Source organism: Staurois parvus, unplaced genomic scaffold (genome assembly GCF_062004578.1).
Source record: "Staurois parvus isolate SC_StPar_1 unplaced genomic scaffold, SC_StPar_1.0 ptg000198l, whole genome shotgun sequence".
In the NCBI taxonomy this organism is placed as follows: domain Eukaryota; kingdom Metazoa; phylum Chordata; class Amphibia; order Anura; family Ranidae; genus Staurois; species Staurois parvus.
This window is the reverse complement of record NW_028317994.1, coordinates 15,911,203-15,926,369: the sequence shown is the minus strand read 5'-3', so window position 1 is coordinate 15,926,369 and position 15,167 is coordinate 15,911,203. Positions and strand designations below refer to the sequence as shown.

The 15,167-nt window shown below is 41.4% G+C and overlaps 1 protein-coding gene across 1 annotated transcript in view; it reads left to right on the top strand.

The window, feature by feature from the left end:
• RIC1 (RIC1 partner of RAB6A GEF complex) overlaps positions 1-15,167 on the top strand; it is a 192,492-nt gene that overhangs the window by 64,422 nt on the left and 112,903 nt on the right. Inside the window, exon 3 of the mRNA XM_089678138.1 lies at positions 1,735-1,814. Coding sequence (XP_089534264.1) covers positions 1,735-1,814 — 80 coding nt within the window. The remainder of the gene's footprint in view (positions 1-1,734; positions 1,815-15,167) is intronic.

Genomic DNA, 15,167 nt, shown 5'->3' with positions numbered 1-15,167 from the left:
GGACACAGTTTAGGGGGGAGCCACAGTAGGGCAGAGATGGGAACCAGTGCACAGTTGGAGAGCTTAAAAAAAAAAAACCCAGAGCGGGATATCGGTTGTGGCCAAGAGTATGATGAGCTGGGGCATTTGTGTTGCCAAGTAGTATTTTGCAATGTTTGGAACACCAAGCCCACCTCGCAACCTGTGGGTGTATAAGGTAGAGCATGACAACCTGGGGCGCTTCTAAGCCCAGATAAAGGAGAGGAGTTTATTCCGAAGGAGCTGTAGGTATAACACGGGGACCCGAACTGGTAGGGTCCAGAAAAAGTATAAAATCTTTGGGAGGATGATAATCTTAACTACATGAATGCGGCCAATCCAAGATAGGGTGGGAAGTTGCCAGGATGTCACGAGGGCTGTGATGGAGCATATGAGTGGAGAAACGTTGGTGGTGAGGAGGGAGGAATAGGAGGGTGTCAGCTTGATATCCAGGTAGGTCAGAGAGGAGCCCGCCAAGTGATATGGGAAAGTTGCTTGGAGGCGCAAAGCTAGGGATTTTGGGCAGGTGATGTTCAAGATGGTCGTTTTGTGAGGATTAATTTGGAGCCCGGATATGGCAGCAAAGCAGCCAGAATCTTCAACTGCGAAATATTTTTTTCCCCTATAACCATAGCTTGAAACTAAACTTTGGAGTTAAAAAAAACCTAATTTTTTTACATTTGCTAGGTACCAGTGCTGTTTGTAATATGTGGATGGTTGCTACGTTAGTTTAAAACTCTTAAACTGGTTATACACTGCTAGGTTTTTTTTTTTAGTTCAGCCAGTAGGCTGAACATTAAAAAAAAAAAAAAAAGTTAACAGATTCCTCCATCCACACAAACAATGTGGATAGAGGAATCCTTCCTGCTGGGATACTGTATTCCAGTGTTTCTCAATTCCAGTCCTCATGGACCCCCAACAGGTCATGTTTTCAGGATTTCCATTATTTTGCACAGGTGATTTGATCAGTTTCACTGCCTTAGTAATTACCACAGCTGTTTCATCTGAGGGAAATCCTGAAAACATGACCTGTTGGGGGTCCATGAGGACTGGAGTTGAGAAACACTGCTGTATTCTAATAGCTGCACTTGCTGCTGTCAGAATACACTGATCAGCAGCTGCAGATCAAGGATAATTTTCCAATTTATTCCTTTAATAGAATTCAATAAGTCAACTTCTGTCGAGTGTGGACTGCCACACACTGATCTAAACTTGGCGGGTTCCTGGTGAATCAGCTAAATTTCAATCGGTGTATGGTCAGCTTTAATCCCCATAGTACAGTAAGCACCGAACTTCTGGTATAGAGACCGGCAGTGAAGGTCACTCATGCTGGGCTTCAGCTATTGACAATTCACAGAATTCAAGGAATTTTGTGTATGGACAAGGGGAGGGGTGGATGAACAGCACAATCTCCTTTCATCCATTCAAGGGCAGCTTTTGTTCTTTGAAAAGAGTGCAAGTGGTTTTAAGAGTGAATTTTATGAGGAGCTGGCCTGTAAGCAACCTACTATCGTTTACTGTTGGTCTGCTGCTTATGTGCTTATATTCATAGAACTCTCATTAAAGGTATGCAATTATTATTGTTTTCTAAAGTTTTGACCTAATATTTCCACCGTTATTCATTTTAAATTAATGTTGAAGTATTTATTAACTATGATTAATTAAATTGAAAGACTCACAGTTCACTATTTTTTTTTCTTTTTTTTTTACTCCCAGACTGCCAATGGCTATGTCCTGTTCTTTGACATTATTCCTGCAGGAGAAGACAAGTATTTGTATGAGCCCATCTATCCGAAGTAAGTTTTTTGTAATCTATCTAATTTAACACCTGTAATGCTGATTCCCAGTGTTACTGAAAATCCTGTAGACAATAAGGGGTCTGTGTAAAAAAATAAATGTTTAATGTCACTGCATTCACACGACTGTTGTGAATAATCTCCATAAAGGGTACACTCACACCGGAAATTCAGGTTGGTGCTAATTGTAGCAGCTGGAATCTACTGATTCCTGCTTTTGCCCTGAGTGGCTAGATGTGGCCGTTGGTCCCATTCACGATAATGATAGGCCACTGGCACCCGCAGCTATCCACTGTGATCGCTGCCGGTCACAGTTTTCTGATGTTGTCTGATTGGATGATCAGCTTTTGTTTCCTAGATTTAAGTAAGGCATACAGGTGAAATCTTTGCAGTGTGTCATGGGATGGAGGTGTACTGCAGGAACGTGGAGTAACGAAAACACTGCAATATGCTGTCTGCTATGTGTGGGACTGGTGTATAAAAATTGGAGCAAGGAATTTAAGAGGAATAGTTTTCAATAGTCCCCAGTGTTTACTGTTGCAAACTGGTGTAAACCAATATGTAGCTTATCAAAATGTTTTGTTTTTTTTATAGTGTAGATAAGGAGTTTATTAGGTTTTGATTGTGGTTTGTGCTCATGTGGGCAGATTTCCTGTTCCAGTGTCTATACCCACCTTGTATCTAAAAAAACAAAATAAAAACCTGAAAGGGGGTGTATTCCTTCTATGTTGTATCCAAACTAAAAAAAGCTATTTTGCTAGACTTTTACTGTAAAGAAAAATGGCTTTTATAAAGGATCTGAATCTCCACTTATAGGGACATGTCACTTATGTTCTCATGATGTCAGAGCTGAGAGTCCGCTTCATATCCAAAGGTCGTAATGGAGGATGACTTGTCTTTGCTTGATCCAAGAACTGACAAGCTACAGACTCTCATTCCAAGCCTTTTTTTTTTTTTTGTTCATATATTTTTTGACTGTACCTGTTGCTGATATATAGGGTGGCCTTAAAAGCCCACCAAGTAGACTGACATTACTTCTTTGACAAGGAGGTAATAAAAGTAATTCATATGAAATAAAAAAAAAATCTATAAGCAGTAATTCTGTGCTATTATAACATTTCAATAGTGTAAATTCAGATTGTTACACATGCCCATTAGTAATGGGGTCTCTTTAAAGTGATTGTAAAGGATCATTTAAAAAAAAAAAAACAGGTTTGTACTTACCTGCTCTGTGCAATGGTTTGATACAAAGCAGCCCCAGTATTCCTGGCTCCTCCCCTCTGCCAAGGGCTTTATGGCACTTGCTCTGGGGGCACTTGTACATGTTTGCTCTTGAGCCAGCACTGAGCTTCGATAAGACACACAGAGCTCAGCCTCGCCCCCACTCCCTCCTCACTGGCTGTGATTGACAGCAGCAGGAGCAAGTGGCTCCCGCTGCTGTGTTTAAGCCAATTAGGAGGGAGAGAGGCGAGAGAGCCATTGCTCTCGTTCATACTGCCAGCTCGAGATCGGGCTCAGGTAAGTATAAGGGGGACTGGGGGAGTCGAACTGCACTCTGAAGGTTTGTTACCTTAATACAGAGACTACATTTAAAGTAAAAACCTTCAGGCTTTAGAACCACTTTAAGGTGTTGGCTGGTGTCTGTCAAGCTTTCTTGCTTCTGTTAATTTGTACATTTGGGTAAAGAATGTTGGAGGAATGTTGTTTGCATGCTTTTTCACAATCATGATAGTCCAGAGTAGAGAAGGTCCTTCAGCAATCTCCTTGCCATCCAGGCATATGCTCATATGAGAGACTTTGTTGCTATAGGAAATCAGGCAAACTTTGTAAGTAAGGCCAGTAGCTCTGGAAACCAGCTCTGAATTTCAGATCTCTCCAGGTAGCAGGCATAATTATTGAATGGGCTGTCAAAAAGAACATCCCATTTGGCGTACCAAGTTTTATATATTTTTTTTGCAGCCAGATGTTTAGTCATTCTATGCTTTTCTATTTGTGTCCATGCAGAGCTTCCATTATATTCTGATGTGGTAAGAAAAGAGAAGGGTTTTGAATCGGGAAGCTGTTTAATTAGTGTGGGTTGTTCCTAAGGCATGCAAAATTATAATGGTGCTTTTTTTTTTTTTTTCCTGAGATCGTATACTGGGACTTTTGGACTCTGTGACTTGCAAGTGTCATTTAGGCTGATAAATTGCACGTTCCAAAATACTTGATTAGTAATTTGCAAAGGGTGGCGTGGCATGATGCATAGAATCAATGCCAGGATAAAAATTAAAGACACTTCTCACTAGTCCACTGCTTCTCTTAAATCCGATTAACATTTTTAAATAGAGTAATTTTAAAACTGAGGTATACGTTGTGTTATTACTGAACTATAAAAAAAAAGTTTATACAGCTATTTCACACAAATGGGAGAATTGTTTTGCCTTAAATGCATCGAGTAAAGATTATACAAGATGAAAAAGTACACAATGCAGTAGGCCCAGTACATGTGCTTTATCTTTTAGGCGGATTACTGTCATTGCTGTCTCCTAATCCACTTTAGTCTAGTTGCATTGGGCATGAAGGTGTTCACTTCTCCAGATGCATGCTTTTTCCACCCACGTCTCCACTATTCTCTCCTCGTGTTGTACAGACTACTGTAAATAGAGGGGGGAGGATGATGTTTGCGTAGAACAGTGCACTGCTGACGGTTAGAAATCTTATCCCTGTACGGATTTCAAACTTTATTTTTATAATTTGTTTTTTCTCTATACTCTGGATTGTTTTTAACATTTGAGCAAAGGACATATAGTGATGCTGCCGATAGCAACTAGCTGGAGTTTTGTTACTTTAGTATAAAGTTAAAATTTTGATAGTAAAGTGTGCATGGTTATATAACTGAATAGTATTTAAAGAATTGGTTCACCTTTTATATATATATATATATATATATATATATATATATAATATATATATAAAAAACCTGTTCAGTCCATAAACACCATTCTTTAATGCTAAACTAACCCATTTAAGAAAAAGAAAAAAAAATGCATTTATATTCTTTCAATTTTTGTTGGCCATTTGTGCAACGAGTGAAGTCTGCCCCAAACGCTGCTTACAGTTTTCAAAACATACTTCTTTCTAGGACATATCAGCTGTTGGGATGAGCACCACCCCCAGTGGTATGAGAGTGGGTGCTGTCCTCCTTCCCAGCCCCACACTTGCACAGCGCGTTGTCATGTTTTCAGGGATCAGCTCAGTAGCTGCAACAGGAGATGGTCCTGTTGGTTCCATGTGCACTGCACATATACAGGGCTCAGTGGAAGAATTGTTCTTTCTCCGGTATTACTAGGGGGTGCTTGCATTATCAGTAAAAGGTTTAGTAACCTTATAAATAGAAACACCAATAGCTTTGGGTCTATATGTTCTGGTACCAAAAGAGCTTTATTGAAAACAATATTGTACAAATATAGCTCAGAGAAATAAACTAGAAGATGTAACATAGGATTAGTAAATGAGAAAGGTACATACAGTTTATAGTGGCAATAGCCAATATGGCTGTAATAATGTGTCGAACAGAAAAAGATCATTATCCATATATTGGTAAAACAATACAGAGCTAAGAGTGTACTGGTGCGGCTTAGAAAAAAGAAGCGTGTAATTTAGTCCCCCATAATGCACACCCACACATCATGGTAGCAGTTGTATTGGGCGGGGCTTAAAAACCTTTTGGTTGTGGAAGCTTAATTCAAAAGATGAAGCTGTTGAACAAAAGACCAAAAAATATTGTAAAGTATTATTCGTTTTCAATATTTGGGTTAAATGCATGTGGAGGAGTAGGGGCTCCTAAAATAGAAAACACAGAAGTCCCAGTATGGATCTTACCATACACTAGCACAAATAGAAAGAAAAAAGGAACAAAGAAAAAAGGGGGGAATAGGAAAGAGGAGAGAGCAAGAGCAGAAAGAAGGGGGGAATTTTGCCACAGGGTGTTAGCATATGTTCTTCCTGTCTCTTCAGAAACAGGAGAAGGAGGAAGAATTTTTGGAAGGCCATTTTGTTGATATAAATAGATTAGAGCTCGAGGATCTCCCGAGGACAGCACTGCCGTGGCAAAGGGAGAAAGAAAAAGGAATAGAAAAGAGGGGGAGGAAATAGACAGGAAAGCAGGAGATGCGTACAGATTAGAAGAGGTGAGAAAAGAAGATTAGCGACCAAGATAGGCTCTGAATCGTAATCGCTAGGAGCCCAAGTGGCAGCCAAGTACAAAGTGGATGCGCGAAGTGCACCACAGTGAGCACTACACCACTAGTGTTCGCAGACTCGGGAGAAGAATCAGTTGGGGGTGACATGTATCACTCTGGGCAAAGGGTCATCCCCGCTGAACCTTCATAGGAGACCAAGTTGCATGGGGCAATAAATATGGCCTTGAACCAAACCAAGGAGGAGGCCTCCTCCAGTTTTATTCGAGTTGTGGGGAATCGAGGAGGCAGCCCTATACCAGGTACATAAATGCCAAGCTGCCAAGGATAATTACAAATTGAAAACATAAGGTAGAAACATAATATGTGGGTATCAGCTCGAGTAACTTGAACCTGTGGTGTCCACGATACCCTCACAGCGGCAGAGATTATGATTGCATATAGCAACCTAACCAGAAGGAACTCAGGATATAGCAGTCATAAAATATGGAAGAGTGTAACAATAATCAGTTTAAAATTAGTAGTGCAAAAAAATTTTTTTAAAAAATTACATAATGTTATAGAAAGAATGGGGGGAAGGGAGGGAAGGACAGGTGGTGAGGGAGGGGAGAAGGGGGATCTAGATAACCAAAAGAATAGGTATCCATTTGAAGTAAAATGCAACAAGTCTATCCGACTATGCCCATAAAATAAGACAATATAGTACTTTATAACTATATGTTGGCAAGGCAACATTGGGTCACGGCGGCCACCAGATAATAGAAAAGGGAGCGCATTGTAAATGGTCTGCAGCTGAACAGAGACGGCCCCCAATACAATAAGAAGCATAGGAAAAGTAGGCCAAGGTTAGATGGTTTAAGGCAGGGTAGCACACCTCAAAGTGAGGAGAGTGTTGAGAAGACCCATTATGAAGTTGAGCACCATACCCTTCAAGTAGCCTGCCATAGTGCAAGAGACCTGAAAAAGGGATGTTCAAGGGGGTCAACCCCCAAACAGTTACCTGTGAGACAAAAAATAAAGTTAGTCAACCATGAGAGCTGGCTTGCTGAAGTGGAAAGAGGGTAAGATGCAGCTAGTGGTTGAAAAGTAGTTATCCAGCCCCCACCAGGTGGAAAGAATGTGAATGGAGACAGGCCATGGCCTGAGATCTTCTAACGGCAGTTTGATCGATCCTGGGAACGGGATCTGGAGAAGGACAGAGCTGCTGAAGTGAGGGGGGATTGTGAGGCCTACGTGAATGCAGAGAGAGAGCCCAGATCAGTGAGGATTCTTCTCAGTTCCTCCAGATTAATGGCATTGTGCTGAGTCCCCTGGAACGAAAAGGACAATTTAAAGGGGAACCCCAGCTGTGACGGATGGCTCGTTCCTTAATCACCTGTAGTAGTGGTCGCATGGCGCGCCTCTTCAAGATGGTGGTTTGAGTGAGGTCTGTGTAGACTTGGTACGGGTGTCCCTGGAAAGAGTTCGGTGGATTCACGAACGGCCCGCATAACATGGTCTTTCATGCGGTAATAGTGAGAGGGGTCCATCAGTGTGTTTTCTAGTGAGTGCTCTATGGACTCTGTCCATCTCCAAACGGTCTACAGGGATACCAGGTATCAGTTCTTGGAGTAGGGAGAGCACCAAGCCTTGGAGATCTGTTATAATCTCTGGAAGGCCTTTGATCCTGATATTACTGCGATGGGCTTGGTTTTTCTCATCCACCAGCTGGTTCCGTAGTTGGTGGAGTTCTGCTTGGATCTGTTTAATATCATAAACTGAAATTCAGTCATCCCACTTTGTAGAAAGTGCTAATAGGCTCCATGCACACTAGCGTTTTTTTTAAGGTAAAAAAGTTGGGTAAAAACACGCCGGAGCATTAGCGTTTTATCAGCATTTTTTACAGTACATGTAGAAAAAAGCTGTTAGGAACGTTTTAGTAGCGTTTAGCGGTTTTTTTTTCTGCAGGAAAAACACTCCAAAAAACTCTACAACACTTTTTTTTTTTTCTGCTCCTAGACGCTGAAGCTCAAAAAATTCTAATAGCCTAAAGTAGTGTGCATGGACACATACGATAACACTATTTAGCTTCCAGGAGCAGAAAAAACCCCCCACTAATAACATCTAGGAGCTTAAAAAATGCTAGTGTGCATGGAACCATATATAGAACTAAAAAACAAAATACACACTTGTGTCAAAGAACAGAAATAGCTTTCACAAAAATGTGGTGCTAATGTCTGCACACAAAATGATGTATCCAGCAGTTATGTAAGCCTTATGGAAAACTACTTACCCCTGCAGTGGTACTGTTGCACTATGCAGGCTGCCATAAGGGACGCTAACCCTATGCTCTGAGCCCATCTGCATCTTCAAGTTAAATTAATACAGGGTGATGACTAGCTCGACCACCCTCATTCTCAGTGAGTCTAGCTTTGACAGACCCTGATCTCTTGTATTTTGCTTGTGAACACAGCTTGGCATCATCACAGGATCACAAGCACTGCAGGGTGCCAACACTGTGTGTAGCCTACATAGTATAACATTACTGTTGCAAATGTCAACAGTTACTTATTTATTGTTGGCAAGATAGTCAAAGTCTGCCTTATGCTGCTTTACTTTGACAATCAAATGGCTATGGCTTAATAATTTAGTAATAAAAGAAATTGATGGTACTTTTCTGCTGTGAAGTGTTGGACAGAAATCTAGTTGTATGTAACGTAATACTGGCATTCACTTTAGCTCCTTCATTTCAAGTATTTTTAGTTCTGATAAATTCCTACAGCCTTGTACACATGATCAGAAAATCGTACAAAAAATACTGCTTTTGAAGTGTCCGTATGATAAAAAGACAATTTTTAATCCTAAATTATTCGAAGGAACAAGCACAAAAATGTTTCTTGTATGATACATGATTGTACAATTTTCGTTTTAATCAGTGCAGTTTTCATTTGAAAATACAAATACATTACAATACATGACATCACTTTCGAATTTTTCTTCTGTCCTACGAGAATTTCCGCAACTTTAGTAACCTTTTCATTATTGATATGAGACTAGCATGCAAAAAAAAAACGGACAATCATTCGTCCAATATTCTCACTGTGTGTATGGGGCTTAAGGCAGACACTCTAAAGCAGTGGTTCTTAACCTGGGTTCGATCGAACCCCAGGGGTTCAGTGAGTCAGTCTCGGGGGTTCGGCGGAGGTGACCCACACCCGACTCATATGATTTGTGATGACATGCCCAGTGGTCGGCAAGCCGCGGCTCTTGTGTGCCGGGCGCCTGCTCCCCTCCCTCCTCTCGGGCGGCAGGGACTCAAATGCAATGATTGGCCAGTCTCGCTGCCACTCACATCCTGATAGCCAGTGATTGGCTGTCAGGATGTGTGTAGGCGGGGCAGCGTGACGAACGTGAGAGGAGCTAGGCTCCTCTCACAGTCCGCCCTGAAGACCGGAACGGCGCGGGAATACAGCGAGAGGAACGTGCGGAGCAAAGGTAAGTGAATTGACACAGGGGGGACTTGGGGACTTAATATGGGGGATGAATTAATATGGGGAATGAATTACTATAGGGGGGATGAATTACTATATGGGGGATGAATTACTATATGGGGGATGAATTATATATGGGGGATGAATTACTATATGGGGAATGTATTACTATATGGGGGATGTATTACTATATGGGGGATGAATTACTATATGGGGGATGAATTACTATATGGGGGATGTATTACTATGGGGGATGAATTACTATATGGGGGATGAATTATTATATGGGGGATGAATTACTATATGGGGGATGAATTACTATATGGGGGATGAATTACTATGAGGGATGAATTACTATGGAGGATGAATTACTATATGGGGGATGAATTACTATATGGGGGATGAATTTTCATACCGTTTGTTACAACATATCTTTGCGAGCAATCCTTTTCGAGGATGCTGGACATAAAGACGAAGAAAAGGAACAGACTTTGTTGCGAAAATGACATGAGAGTGGCACTTGCCAAGGTAATGCCGCGCATTTCTGAACTGGCCTCTGAAAGACAACAGCAGAAGTCACACTGATTTGCGGTAAATATTCATTATTTTGTTTTTGTGTGAAAATCATGTTTTAATGGTTTTGTTCTTTGTTCTTAATGGTTTTGTTCATTTTGTGCACCTATGTATAAATATATACCTATGTTTTGAATTTTAAAAATCATATTTTATTTTTCCAATTAAGAAGGGTTCAGTGAATGCGCATATGAAACTGGTGGGGTTCAGTACCTCCAAAAAGGTTAAGAACCACTGCTCTAAATTTTATCTGTGAATGCCAGTAAAACCTATTTTACAAAGCCAACTAGTAATTTTGTTTCTATATTGTTTAAGACAATTGTATAATTGTGCTGTATACCTTGTTCTACATTATTTGAAGATGATGAGCTGAAAATGAAAGTGAACCATTATGCAGATTTTGTTTGTTCATGAGCTTTGGCATGATTGCTGTGTAATTAATGAGATTGCACGCTTAAGACCTCATGCACATGGACATCTACACGCTCTTGAGTCTTAAAGCATAACATGTCCAGCACATTCCTGCACCTAGGTTGCTGCATTGCCACATATAGCTGCCAGTACAAATGATTCAAAAGCAATTAACCTGCGCTTGGGTAAATATACTAATCATGTGACAATAAAAAATATCAAAGAAAACCAGCTCGCATATACATAATAGAAAATAAGTAAAAGTTGCAGTGCTAATCAAAAAAACAAAGTCCAATAAATCAGAAAAAGTTCCAGTTAAGTCCCAAATGCAGTTCCCATGATCCAACATCAGCAGGACATCTGAATGGTTCAGCCTCCTACCAATTCTGACCGAAACACACCGGTCAATATAGGCAACTCAAATGGGAGATGAATTTGTGTAGATCATGGAACCACATAAGGGCAAACATTACCAAAAGATAATAATCCATATGGTTAAAAAAAATTTTAATAATCAAAAACATCTATTTTGAGTGGCCTTTTTCTTTTATTCCTTCTCTAATTATTGGATGGGAGTCTTCTTTTAGGACCGGTTTCAGATCTTTGGGAGGAGGATTGATATCCATCTGGATGGGGATTGCTGGTTCCATGATCTACACAAATTCATCTCCCATTTGAGTTGCCTATATTGGACTGTGTGTTTCGGTCAGAATTTCTGGTACGAGGCTGAACCATTCGGGTGTCCTGGTGATGGTGGATCGTGGGAATTGCATTTGGGACTTTTTAACTGGAACTTTTTCTGATTTTTTTGGACTTCATGTTTTTTTGATTAGCGCTGCAATTTTTACTTATTTTCTACTAAGTACAAATGATTGGCTGGAAGTGGAGCATTCAGGGATGTATGTTATACATGCATGCAAGGATGCAGACGCCATCTGCGTTTACAACAGGTGTGCTCACCCTGTGGCCCTAGGAGCCCTCTGATGTGGCCATTCGACCTCAAACCAGGGAAGCACATGCCTAGGGTTGTAAAAAAAAAAAATTAAATTGTAAAAAAAATAAAATAATACTAATATAAATGAAGAACTACTGACACCATCCTACTACCCACAGCCATACACTCCGCACTCCTCTCCCTGTACATACTACCCACAGCCATACACTCCGCGCTCCTCTCCCTGTACATACTACCCACAGCCATACACTCCGCACTCCTCTCCCTGTACATACTACCCACAGCCATACACTCCGCACTCCTCTCCCTGTACATACTACCCACTGTCATACACTCCACACTGTACATACCCTATTTAACATTACCTCATTCTGCACTATATAAGTCATCTCAGACACTATTTAACCACACCCCTTTTAAGCCATGCCCAATTTTTAGCGCAATTTAAAACACACCCCTCCTCTCTCATCCCTTCCTTTCTCTCCTCCTCCTCCCTCTCTCACACGCCTCCTCTTCTTCACCCTCTCACTCCCCTCTCTCTTTCACTTCCCCCACATGGCAGCAATCTTTAACCACATGCCGCCCAGCCACTGTAAAAATACGGCGGCAGGGCGGCACGGCTGGGCAAAAGCACGTTTTAAAACGTGTGTTTTGAAAACAGGTAGGGGGCGCGCCGCCGCCCTACCTGTCCCGCCGATCACAGCCTCGGATGTCAGTCGCCGGGTCACAGCCGGTCGTTACCGACTATGTGCCGGCGATCGGCGGCAATCGCTGACAGAGAGCACAGCTGCAGTAGCTGTGCTTTCTGTCAGTTCCCTGACAGCTCCAGGACACGCTGACCGGGACAGAAGAGTTTCTCTCTCCCGATCAGCGGTGTTCCCTGCAGTATACACCCCCGCCCCCTAGTAAAACACTCCCCTCACACAGTTAACCCTTTCCCTGAATAATAAACTTAACCCCTTCCTGCCCAGTGCCATTAGTACAGTGTCAGTGTTTTTTTTTTTTTTGCACTGATCACTGTATTGGTGACACTGGGGATGTCAGTGACCCCAAGTCAGTACCCCCCAATGTCAGAATGTCTGCCGTAGTCCCGCAGTCCCGCCATATGTCACTGATCGCCGCCATAAGTTGCTGATTGCCGCCATTATTAGTATAAAAAAAAAACTAAAAATCCCAGTATCTTTCCCGCCATTTGTAAACGCTATAACTTTCACGTAAACCAATTAATTTACACGTATTGGGTTTTTTTTTTAGCAAAGATATGTCGCAGAATGCATTTTGGCAGAAATTTATGACTAAATTTGATTTTTTAATTTTTTTTTACTGGACATGTTTTATAGCAAAAACTCCAAAATATTGTTTTGTTTCCTCAAAATTGTCAGCCTTTTTTTTTTTTGTATAGCGCAAAAAATAAAAACCACACAGGTGATCAAATACCACCGAAAGAAAGCTCAATTTGTGGGGAAAAGAAAGGATGTAAATTTCATTTATGTACCGTATTGCATGACTGCGCAATTGTCCGTTAAACTAGCGCAGCGCTGTATAGCAAAAAAATGGCGTAAATTGCAGTATCTATACCATAGTTTGTAGACGTTATAACTTTCACACAAAGCAATCAATATACACTTATTGGGATTTTTTTTACCAAAAACATGTAGCAGAATACATTTTGGCCTAAATTTATAACTAACTTTGAGTTTACTATATATTTTTTATAGCTGAAAGTAAAAAATATTGTTTTTCTTCAAAATTTTTGGCCTTTTTTTGTTTACAGCGTGAAAAATAAAAAGCGCACGGGTGATCAAATACCACCGAAAGAAAGCTCTATTTGTGTGAAAAAAAGGACGTAAATTTCGTTTGGGTGCAGCATTGCATGACCGCGCAATTATCAGTTGAATTAGTGCAGCGCCGAGTAGCAAAAAGAGGCCTGGTCATTAAGGGGGGTAAATCCTCTGGAGGTCAAGTGGTTAAACCTGAAAGTGCCCAGTGGCTTCTACGGAAAGAAGCCGGGAACATTCATGCAGTCTTTGCTGCGGTAAATATGTAAATGCCTCTTCTATGCAGCTAGGCTGCAATATGTAGGTAGGGTGTTGTGTGGGTGTGCTTGAGTGTAGGTGGGGGCACAGGGGTCCTCATCTCTTACTGCCCGGGGGCCTCTTGAGTTGTCAGTCCGCCCCTGCCTGTAGCTTTCCTGCAATTAGTTGCATTGAGCCATAGACTTCTATTATATCCTGTGGGTTTTGGTGTGCCACATCTGCAAGATATAATAGAAGTCTATGGCAAAGCGCAACTAAGCCGCAGGTGCATTGTGCTGCATCAGTGGTATGGGTAAACAGCAGCGCACCAGTGTGAAAGCAGCCTTATAGGGGGCTCAGGAGAGTAAGGGCTTGTTTACATTTGTGGTTTTTGGGGGAGGGGGGCATAAAACCCAATAGTTGAGACATGGTTTTACCACACACCCCCAACCACTGGTGCAGCATCAGGGGTTGCAATGGCAACCATGCCCCATGCTCTAAGGGGCCCTGTGGCCTCGCTGTTACATTCTGTTTTACACATGGACAGGGGCCGAGGGGTGGCATTTACAGGAATTGATCCTCTCCATTTTCCTTCTGCAACTGCTGAATGCCAGCTTTTCCTCCTCTCCCTCTTACCGGTATTCAGGAGTTACAGGAGGAACATGTTCATTATGCTGTTCTACATAAAAAATGTGAAATTCTGAACCATTTAACCACAACCAGTTACCAAATCACTTAAGTGGCCCTCACTCTTTAAAAGGTTGAGCACCCCTGTTTTACAAGAAGCCTTTCACTTGTATTGGTGGTTGCATATTGCCCTGCGGATGCCTGGGAAAAGCACCAGACTTTTCTGCTTCAAGATTTAGAAGCATCTAAACGTCCATGTACATGGGACTTAAAACATACAGACACTTGTAACGTGTTGATTAAAGTCTGTGCAAACCTTTCTTAAGGAGTATGTTGCCCCAAAATGTCATATTCCTGATAAGTGTATTTTTGCATGTACTCATGTTAAAAAGTATCCTGTTCATTTTGTATTGCTTCCTTTGTGTGAAATACCTGTTGATCCTGTCAGTCCCTCTGCGTTCCTATTTCAAACTGACCATGCTAGAGATCCATCCCAGCATGGTTCGTTTTCTGGCTGTGCTGGGAGAACAGCCTGCCTGTTTTCATATCAGGCAAATCAGGAAATTCACCCAGTTCTTAGTTTTATATAATGCTACAGCCAAAATTCAGGATTCAGAATTCAAAATTGCTGTTTGACTGCATGTGTGTTGCTACTCCACGTCAGCCAATTTGTGCAGATAATCGTGACAGGTCCCGACAAGTTCAAGGATGGGCAATTGCCTCACAAATGTCATTTCTCGATGAAACATCTGCTGGTCCTGCATATGTTGGATGACTGCCTTTTAGAGCTATGTGATGTACCATTGTACACAAAATAAATTGGCAGTCTTCCCCAGAATGTCTCATAGAATGGAAAAGAATGGTAAAATGTTAGTGTCTATGCAGTGTCATGCAGTTTGCTTCAGTACAGAAAAATAGATATTTTTGGAAAATGTTAGTAAGTAGTTAAAATGCAGTTTGGCATGCGTCCCAAAGAACTGAGAGAATGGTTTGTCTGTTCATGTCTGTCTGCCTGTGTTTGAGCCTCTCATCTGCTGCTTGTTGTGGCAGGAGAAATTGATGTCTGTGCTGAATAAGGTATCAGCAGCTTTCTTTACATTCCTTAGGCTGATCAACATCCT